This window comes from Sabethes cyaneus, chromosome 1 (assembly GCF_943734655.1).
Source record: "Sabethes cyaneus chromosome 1, idSabCyanKW18_F2, whole genome shotgun sequence".
Lineage (NCBI taxonomy): Eukaryota > Metazoa > Arthropoda > Insecta > Diptera > Culicidae > Sabethes > Sabethes cyaneus.
The window spans coordinates 64,547,845-64,558,537 of NC_071353.1; the positions used below are offsets into that span (position 1 = coordinate 64,547,845).

The window sequence follows — 10,693 nt, forward strand, 5'->3', positions numbered from 1 at the left end:
TCCCTGGCTTGTTGGGGTTGATTACAGCGCTGAATGGAAGATACCACACCCGTTTTGGATCAGCCTACCGTATTTCTTCTTCCGTTGATCGATCTGCGTATCCCTTTTCCTGACCCTCGCGGATCCTTCGATGAAGGCCCTTTCCTCCGTTCCAGGCACTTCAAAGGTTGCACAGGCATTCTAATCGCCAGATTTAAAATCAATCGCCGGTTAAAAATCAACCGCCATTTCTAGATGTTGTTTCATCAAAAATCCGACGCGCCCTTTTATTTTCTTCGGTATGGCTGCATTTCAACGAAATCTGTGTTGAATTTACTCTCACATCCCTCATCTCACTTCCCGTTAATGTCACAATGACAGATATGATATGTAATTGACATGTTCTAGTTTTGATTGATGATTGAAACTCTCATAAACACACCAACTCAAACGTGTTTTGGTGGTTATCGTCCCACGATCTCCTTCTCTTGTCTCCTGCGAAACGGCGAGGGCAATGTCGCGAAGTCCTAGCAATAGACGCGGTGTGGCATTCTCGTAACTCTGGACAGAAAAACCTACTAACCTGTAACTGATACCTTAGTGTGACTCGACTGTGTGTACCGGGAAAGCTCAGTAGCAAGAGACCCTGTGACTATGATTCCAGGATCGGCTTACTACTGGGTAATTTTTAAAGAGTGATTGCGCACACAATTCCTAAACATTATGTTATCGTGAAACTGTGCATGATGAAATATTTCATGTAATTTATTTATTTTTGTCCAGTAGTCTAGAGGTAAACCTACCTCCGAATATAGCCTCGTTTATACGACCAAGCTTTCTAAATAAATCTTAAACTATTCTCTCAACCACCCTTACTGATTTTAAATCCCCTTAGCTTAGATAGTAAAGAGTTGAGGACTTACACGGCGTGAACTATCTATATTGTATCATCCCTATTGGTAAACTCTTTAGTATAGATGTAAAACTAAATGGACAAATTTCTCATTCACTCATACACAATTAACTTTAGTTTTTAAGAAGATAATATTTGATTCCCGTGTAGACTGGAAATAAAAGTAATTATCAAGTTGTAGTAACAACCATACGTAACAGAATGAGGTCACAAAACTACACAGAGTTTCATTAAATGTTTCAATTATCAAATGTTAAGTTTTCTAAAAATGATGATACGATCAGGCCTTCCCGTGTTGATGGCCATGCCAAATTTTGAGCGGCAGTTGATCTTGCTGACTGAGCGACAGGTGTGGGTAACACATTCTCAAGCGATTGCAAAAGAAGCTCCAGCTGTAAATTTAAAAAGTAAGGAAACATTTTTTCTATCTTGATTTATGTGCAGTTACCCGATCTAATTCTTCCTCATTATTGGTCCTTGTGGCGATGCTTAACACTGCATTGTTTAGAGTACTTTGGCCAAGTATACTGAAAATAATATAAATTTAATATATCATTGTAATAGATTTTCAAACACTACACAGTACTAACTTAATCACGTATACGTAGAGATCGGTCAAAAAATCAATTAACGCATCCACGCCCTTCCGGCTGCTGTTAGCCACTGAATACAGAACCCTTCTTCTCTCGGCTAACGAATAATTAACACTAAGATTTCCACCAATCGCTGTCAGCAGCAGCGCAATCAACTCCTCTTTATTTTCAGTGCACGCTATTGCATCAATAAGCATTGTTCGATGAACTTGATTGTTGGAAGCTTTCATCATGTTATATAAATAAACAAACGCTTCTGTAGTTGAATTTTTTAGGCCGAAGCAATAAGTTACTGCAGAAATATCTGGATGCACCGTACTATTTTTCTCGACCACTTCCAACAGTAAATCACGTGTCCTTATCAGACAATCTTCAACACCGACTGTGCACGCCCACGTTGATATGGTTTGCTTCAAATATTTATGCAAATGAGATTCTTCATCATCAACAAAATCAATCGAAAGAGTTTCATAAACCCGGGCAATCAGAAGTCTAACAAAGTGTTGATAGTTTGCATAGTTTTCGGTTCCGCGAAGTCGGCCATAGAAGTAGCTTAAAGTTGAGCTAGCAGCCGTCCAAGGGTGATATTCTAGCTCATTTTGCAGGTACAACATTAAATCCAACACAATTTCCATATCAATGCGATTTGATCGTGCCAACTCAAAGCTGTCGTCTAACAGTTGAGCACGGTTCAGTCTGTGCACGTTGGTGTAATTCTCATGCAATGCATCGATGATAAGATACCAATTTCGGACATCGTAATTAACGCGATAAAATCCGATTTGCTGCTTATTCGCGATAATCCAACTTTGTGCTGATACGTTAGTCGACAGACGTATTGCTTTGCTCGTCAGCCAATTCCAATCAATATTATCGAAGTCAGTCGCATTCTCATTTGCCAGGTTATATGGAACAATCCACACAGTTGGGTCGTTGTTAATAATCATATTGTTGAAGAAACGATCCTGGGATATAATGAGTTCATCGTTGACATAGTTTCGACGTATGTCCAAGACCGGATATCCAGCTTGGTCGGTCCAACTATAAATAAAATCTTTAAAGGTGGTGTTTGAGTTTGGAATTGTTGTGCTATTCACAGCATATTCTATCGCGGAAATCAAATCTGCTGGATTCACGGATTGCAATTGGTTTTCTGTCAAATAAGCTAGAACCATCCTTTGCCATGCGCTGTCACCAATTACATTCCTAAACATGTTCAACACTGAACCAGCTTTAGAATAAGCAACAGAATCAAATAGGCTCGCGATTTGATATAGTCCTGCTCCTCTGCTGTAACTCATTGGCCGAGTTCCTTCCAATGAATCAGCATACAAAGCCCAATGAACCACATCTGAATTAAACATTTCAAAGAATTCATTCTCCGGAAATGTGAGGTGAGCAGCATAGTATTCGTATAGAGTAGCGAAACCTTCATTCAGCCAGAGGTAGCTCCACCATTCGTTTGTTATTAGGTTACCAAACCATTGATGTATATACTCATGAGCAATAATCGTTGAAATCATGGTAATCTGGCGGAATGTTGTTACAGATGGCTTGTATAAAAGATACTGCTCTCTGGGACAAAGTAATTTTAAAAACAAATTAATAAACAGAAAATTTCGAACATAAATTGGTCCTACCCGTATTTACACAAACCCCAGTTTTCCATTGCACCTGCATCAAACCCTGGGATAGCTGCTTGATCCAGCTTAGGCATATAAGTTGAATAAGGAATTCCTATATACTCATCCATTGTTTCTAAAGTCCTTATACCAGCGGAAAGTGCGAAATCCACTTCTTCTATAGCGTTGGGTCGAGCGAATACGCGTTGGTTTCCATTTTCAAAATATTCAAAATCCGAAATAAAGAATGCTAAAAGATATATCGACATGACTGGTGTTCTATCGAAACTTGATACGACAAAATCTTCGAAATCCTCGGAAGTGTCTTGACTCAACAATGGCATGTTCGAGATTGCATTGTACATTCGATTATGAATAATTTGCAAATCTACCGTTGCTTTCAAAGCAGGTTCATCAAAGCAAGGAAAGGCAGCTCTTGCACTTATGGCTTGAAATTGCGTCGCTGCAAAATAGCGGTTTATTCCTGCATCGTTTACGTATTCTCCCATGTAAAAACCATCGGAATCTCTCCTTAACAATCCTGCAAACTCAATACAAAGAATATATGATACCTCAGGTACCGTGGCATTCTGGACGTAAAATGCGAGGAACTCTCTTTCTAGATCAAACGAGTACTGCAGGTGCTCTATGAACACACGATCAGTTCCATTAATTGGAATTGAATACAGCTCGGCTTTAGTAACACCAAGTTCCCTATTGTGTACATATAACAAGGATGACGGCTGGTCTACAGTAAAATGTATATCCACTTTGCCACTGAAGGTCCGGTTGCCGTTATGCACGTCGGTTTTAATTTGAATCCAATAATGATATGGTACGATGTACCTGGGTAGCCGATATCGCTCTTCCAAAGGATTTCTTTCGATTGACCTGCTGCCAATTTTATACTGGTTCCACTCTTCTTCCACGCTGATCAGATCAGGCAGACCGTATCCTACACGTGGTCTAGGGTCTCTAAGCCTAGACCACCCTACCGAAATACTACAAAACAATATCAACAAGTTGAGAAGTGACATTCCTAGGCAAATATTAAATTACACTGACTGATATAACGGATCGGGCGCCCAATTAATACCAGCAACTGATAACTAAATGCGAATTGGACGGTCTAATCTAATCAGTAAACCACTTCGAGATTTCGTTAATTTTATTATTTTATTATGCAATCGCGCAATTTACTAGATGTTTCTATTGATACCAAAACTCTGACTGTCCCAATCTAGGACTAAAAATGAAATCTATGGAGAGATATGTCTGTCTATTTATGGAGCAACATTAGACAAACCAAGAAGGTGGAAAATCGTTCCTCATCATATTTGAGGTCACCCCCTGGCTAGTGGCTAGCCCCGACATGTAACATATCTGGCTGCAAAAGTTTATTAGACTCAAAAGGAATAGTGCTAGCTACACAATAACCTACTACTAGCTTTAAGGTAGCATGTGGTCTGGAGAGAAGAATAGAGTATTTCAGATAGTTCTACGCCAACAATGCGTTCGTGTCCTTAAATGACAAAATTTGAACCTTTCTGTTGAATGAAACTTTACAAACGTGTTTGATAGGAGAAAATATGCACCTTCCACAGGTTTTGGCGCCATTTTGATTCAAGACTTATTTTTGGAAAGGGTGTATTTATTTTCATGTGTATTATGTTTGAAAGATTGTAACTCGAAAACTATCCATTGTTAAAAAATTATGTCTAAGTAAAAGTTTTAGAAAATTGATTTTCAAACAAGGAAAAAATATGCACTGAAAAAAACATTTTACCAATTTTTTAAATATTTGAAAATAAAACTTAAAATTAAGATATCAAAAATATACCATTTTTAAACATTTTTACATTTTTTGGAAAAATAGAAGTAATTTGCAGTCTTTTAACAGTTATTCTGAGATGGAGCAACTTTCATGAATGGACTTCGTAGAACAACAACTTTCATGACTTTTTACCAACTTGAGATTTTTCAAGTAAGGCTTATACAAATTGAAAAAAAAGTTTATGTCGCCCCCCCTTCAAACATTTTCGGAAAGTGAAGGGGCAAAAAAATAAAGTGTTATATTATTATGTTGCATTTTTAGTGATAAGCAGATTTTTTACAGTACAACGAGTTTACATCTTTAAATTATCCAATATATACAAAGTTAAAGCAGTTATCCCGTTAGTCTTGATCAACTTTCTTTCACCAACTAACTTTGGTATCTGCTGCAAGTCACAGGTGGCTATTTTGCTTGACCTTTAAGGCTGTGAACCATTTCGCGAAATTTTTAACTTTTTGGTTAAAATTTGACAGTTCGATAGTTTTTCGAAAATAACCCTGCTCGGGAGCATGGTTATTTTTAACCAAGTTTTGAGAGTCAGTGAGATATGCCAGAGGTGAGGAAAGAGCTTCGATGTGTTTCACTGATTTCTCCTGGAATTTTTTTTCATCGATGTATGGATGTTATTTAACCCGAAATGCAACGAGATAAATGTTATCCATCAAATAGGAGCAAATGAACACAAAAAATTCATCCAATTCCAACCTGGACTGAATAAATAAATTCGCTGTTATAGAAACATATCTTCATCCTCACCTTATATATGCTCTCATTGAGTAAAACATCTATCAATCTGTCAAATATGAAATGGTTCGCATTCTGAACTGATTTTAACCACTCGAGGAGAAATAACCTTCGAACTGTCAAATTTTAACTAAAAAGTTAAAAATTTCGTGAAATGGTTCACAGCCTAAGTTACCGACGTCGAAAATTAAGGTGCTTGCAATCAGACTTTTGGCTTTAAATTTCGTTCCATTTCGATTCAACTTGTTTTAAAAGAACCGAATTAGATTGAGGCAAAAGTCAATCAAACAATATATGAGTGAAATTCGGTACCGCTTTTGACGGAGATATTCCGAATTGCAGTGCAATTATTTTTCCCGTTATAGGCACTAGATAGGATAAAAATAGAAATACGACGGTCGTACGGTCGTTTTATTCCGTGTCCAAGTACGTACCCCAATTTTGGATGTTAGGAATGTAAAACTCAAAGATACAGTTTGTTTACCATGCATTGGGTGCATGCAGAAAGGATGTCACTGAAGTGTTCGAAATTTGAAATTTTCGGAACGGTTTGCATCCTTAATATATAAAGGTAAATACGTTATTGTTGGAGAACAAGTATCAGTTAAGGAATGGCCTGATATTCATGACTAAAAGGTTGACCAAGAAACAAGCGGTTTCAAACGTGAATAGTTTCAGAGATCTGTTTTCTTAAAACATGTTGGTAGCACAGCATATGCCAAGTAAAAAAGTTGTAGGGACCTAAACAGCCATTTTCACACCATGATTACGATACTAATTCATGGTTACTGAACTAGTAAGTGACACGGACTTGGATTATTAAAAAAAAAAAAAGGTAACTAACCGACTGACACGCAAGTTCAAAGCAAAATTCAAATGAAGTTATACGTTTTTGGCTCCCTAAGGTGATCCTGTAGCACTCAACTATTATCAAACTGATTCATCTCTACCAGGATGCTTACTTTATGTGTTTGGGTCGAAAAATTTTGAAGTTTGGTTTGGTTTGAACTAAAAGTTAAGTACTGTACAAAATTGTTGTATTAAATTTTTAATAATATGGAAAAATAAACGCTTGTTTCTTCTCTTGTGTTTAGTTATTAAAGGTTTGATGTTATTATTTTTTTTCTCGCCCGGGAGGGGGGTCTATTTTGAGACCAGGACATAAACTTTTTTTCAAATTTGTATAAGCCTCATATATGAATTTTTAATACAAAAACCAATTCTTTATGTCATTTACAACAAAATTGGTCATAATTATTTTTCTAGATGAGGCCGTTTTCGAGATATTCGGAGAAAAAGTTGGATTTATTTTAATTTTTTATTTTAAACACGTCTTTTTTATATGCTACCCCAGTTGCTCCACTGAAAACTCTTCCGATATAAACAACATAGGGTACGGAAGGGTATTTTCAGCAGGTTTCTAAATTCAACCTATTTGCCTCTTCTTTCGCCAATAAAAATGCTTTGCCGACATACAATTTTAATATGTTTCTCTATTTTCTCAAAACTGTAAGTAATCTACTATTTTTTATTTAAAGAACGTCAAAACGTCAAAACCCCCTGTTCTTCCACTAGAACTAGGTCATAGGCCGAAAAAATAGATCTCATCGCATAATGGGCTGAAACTACCCTCTCGTGCCCTACTTTCAATTATTTTAGTCGCAATTTCAGTTATGTTCACTCACGCGGTAAAAAGTTACTAACTAATCAGTCTGTCCAGTTTTTTCGAATAGACAATTCAAAAGCGAAAGGTTGAATGAATAAGGTGTATTCGGATAAGCTGTAGGAAACCTATTTCACGTGGAACTGCTCTTTCAAGTGGTGGGCACCGCTAACCGAAATTCAGCGTCGCTAACCGTTAGCTCGCCAATCGCTAAACGCTAATCGATAAACTCAAATAAGCTAAAGTTTTGCCAATCGCAAAACGATAAATCTAAATTACCCATTTTTTACATTTTTGGTGACTCAAATAACTGTCAATAATTATTAAATTTTGGACATATGATATTTGAGAAAATCGGAGCACTTTTGATCATGGAATTACTATGTGGGCACACACCTGTACCCGGTTGATCAGATTGCGTTGAATTTTTGGTTGATCAATTGAGGGTTAAAGAGGGAGGGGTCCTAACTAACCATAGAAAAAATTCTTGCCTCCAAAAACCCCCGCATACCAAATTTGGTTCGATTTGCTTGATGAGTTCTCGAGTTATACGGAAATTTGTATTTTATTTGTATGGGAGCCCCCCTCTGAAAGGAGGAGGTGTCATAATTCATCATAGAAAAAAATCCTGCCTCGTAATGGATCCATATGCTTCATTACTTCAGAAGTAATGCAAAAATTTATTTTTCATTTGTATGGGAGCCACTCCTTTAGAGGGGTGAGGTGTCTCTAACCATTGTTCAAGTTTGTATCCGTGCCCGACGATATTTGTGATTCACGTTTCGAGTGGAAGCAAATACCGCCGCCAGCTGAAAAAGAAAAGGTGTTGAATCAGTGCCATGACGAAATCTTCCACCCCGGTTATGATAAAACCCTGGCGCGAATTCGGCAGCGATACTACTGGCCGAAAATGGCAACCGAAATTCGCAATTATGTGAAAAGATGCGGAACGTGCAAGGAAGTAAAAGCTACTTCTGTTCCAGTGGTACCTGAAATGGGAAAAATGAAAATTGCCAATCGTCCCTGGCAGATAATTTCGGTAGATTTCGTTGGTCCGCTTCCTCGTAGTCGACGTGGTAATCAACACATGCTTGTTGTGTGCGATTACTTTTCAAAGTGGGTGATGATCCATCCCACGAGAAACGTAAACAGCTCCCCAATGTGTGCGATTTTAAAGGACCAATGGTTCCTACGAAACTCAGTACCGGAAATCATCATCTCCGATAACGGCAGCAGTTTCACTTCAAAAGACTTTAAAGGCTTGCTAGAGCACTTTAAAATCACCCACTGGCTTAACACACGGTATCACTCTCAGGCCAATCCTGTAGAGCGAGTAAACCGTACAATCAATGCCGCTATTCGCACGTACGTCAAAGAAGACCAGCGTCTTTGGGACACACGAGTCCCAGAAATCGAAATGGTCCTCAATACCAGTGTGCACTCCTCGACTGGGTTTACGCCATACTTCATAACTCACGGGCACGAGTTCTCCGAAGCCGGAGTCGATCACCAGCTCGAACGCAGTGACGCAAAGCTCACTCCTGAACAGCTGCAAGATCGGCGCAAATTAATGTTCGACCGTATTTTCGACACTGTCCGTAAAAATCTGGAAAAGGCACACGTTTCTTCACAGCACCGATATAATCTGCGTAATCGCCGCTTCGCAAAATCTTTCTCCGAAGGGCAATTGATTTATCGCAGAAACATGAAGCCCTCCAGTGCAGCAAATCACTACAATGCAAAATACGGTCCGCAGTATATACCTTGCAAAGTGAAGGCTAAGATAGGCTCTTCTTCATATGAGCTATTAGATTTGCACGGTAAAAACATCGGCATCTGGCCAGCGCAACATTTGAAACCCGGTTAACGTATTATCACTCGCGAAATACTAATCAAAACTCGCGAAATGGAGTCGAAAAACAAAATTTCGTACCGAAAAAAAATAATTTGTAGAGAAGAAAACGAAACACGGAAAGTGTAGCTTTATTCCGCTAATAAAAAAAAAACACTAACACTAATCGTCTACTTCTTCCGCCAGCATACCTTCTTTCGTTAAAAACATGTCGAACCTACAAGAAAAATCAAAAGGGAAAACCATTAGTTACAAATACTTACCGAAAATTGTCCATATTAGCTGCTTTTCCGTCCAAAAAGTTTCTCAAATTGCTTGAACTGTTCCATGTTGCGATGATTCTGACAGAACCATGTAAACAACAAGTCGACGACAGGGTGGTGTTGTGGCAGACTGTAGAAGCAGTCTGCGCACGTACGCAGCCAGTCGACATTACACGCTTAACGTGAATAGTGTCATTCTGTGTGTTTCCCACTTTCTGTTCTCACGAGTTGAGATGTTTTCGGGAAATTCATGACGAGTGAACGAGTTTACCTCGTGCATCATATTGTAGATGCCAATGTTAAGAGTAAGTTTAAGATTAGGGGCCCCTAGCATAAATAGTGTAGTATGAAGTTGCGATTGATGTGAGTGCGTGATTTGAATGAATGCGAAGGAAGAATGAAAGGAATGGTTGAATTGTATGAATGATGTTGATTAAAAGGACTAGAATGAACGTAGAAATTTACAGTAGGGATGGATGAATGAAATGAATGACCGAATAGCACGAATGAGAAGGAAATTGAAATTCGTTTGGTCCAAATTGATATTTGCGACGAGAAAAAGAAAAACAGACAGCCGGATGTTTGATAAGGCTTCGGTGGAGTAAAATTAGTTCGTAATTGGTTCTGTTAGACATTTCTACTCAACATGCGCGGCAATGGCAGAAAAATCTTTTATCTGACGCAACACGGAGATTCGATAATAAACACTGAAAATCTTCCGTAAGGACAATCGGAGAGTTTGATTGATTCTGATTTTGACAGTTTTCGGATGGAGTGTTTGGATGGACAGGCTCACTGCTTTAAAACCTTTTTCGATCCCATGGAAAGAGATCCTCTGTTTCATATGATCATTCATTGAATAGTTCTGGCATTGAAGGAGAAGTAGTCGCATCCTGCGGATGGCCAGGCTCACTGCTTTAATACCTAATACAATTCAGTGGATATAGATCCTCTGTCTAATATGAAAAATCATCCATGGAATGGTACAGGTTTTGGAGGAGAAGTAGTCGCATCCCGAAGATGGACAGGCTCACTACCTCTGTGTCACACAATTCATAAGAAAGAGTTCTTCGGGATTCTATCTCATGAATTGACCTGATACTCAGGGAGCAGTAGTCGCATCTGCCGTTGATGGCCAGGCACACTCCACTAGTGTCATACAATTCGTGAGAAAGAGTTCCTCTGGTTTCTATGACAAATCATCTCACGAATTGAACTGATACTAAGGGA

At 38.5% G+C, this 10,693-nt stretch overlaps 2 protein-coding genes across 2 annotated transcripts; one reads left to right on the forward strand and one right to left on the reverse strand.

The window, feature by feature from the left end:
* Positions 1–1,131: 1,131 nt before the first annotated feature.
* On the reverse strand, positions 1,132–4,144 carry LOC128745765 (aminopeptidase N-like). The gene is made up of 4 exons (XM_053842842.1): positions 3,126–4,144; positions 1,483–3,060; positions 1,341–1,419; positions 1,132–1,284 (listed from the first exon to the last, which is right to left on the reverse strand). The coding sequence occupies exons 1-4, from the start codon at positions 4,142–4,144 to the stop codon at positions 1,132–1,134; spliced, it is 2,829 nt and encodes a 942-aa protein (XP_053698817.1).
* A 4,363-nt stretch (positions 4,145–8,507) lies between these two features.
* On the forward strand, positions 8,508–9,215 carry LOC128745766 (uncharacterized). The gene has a single exon (XM_053842843.1). The coding sequence runs from the start codon at positions 8,508–8,510 to the stop codon at positions 9,213–9,215; it is 708 nt and encodes a 235-aa protein (XP_053698818.1).
* The last annotated feature ends 1,478 nt before the right edge of the window (positions 9,216–10,693 follow it).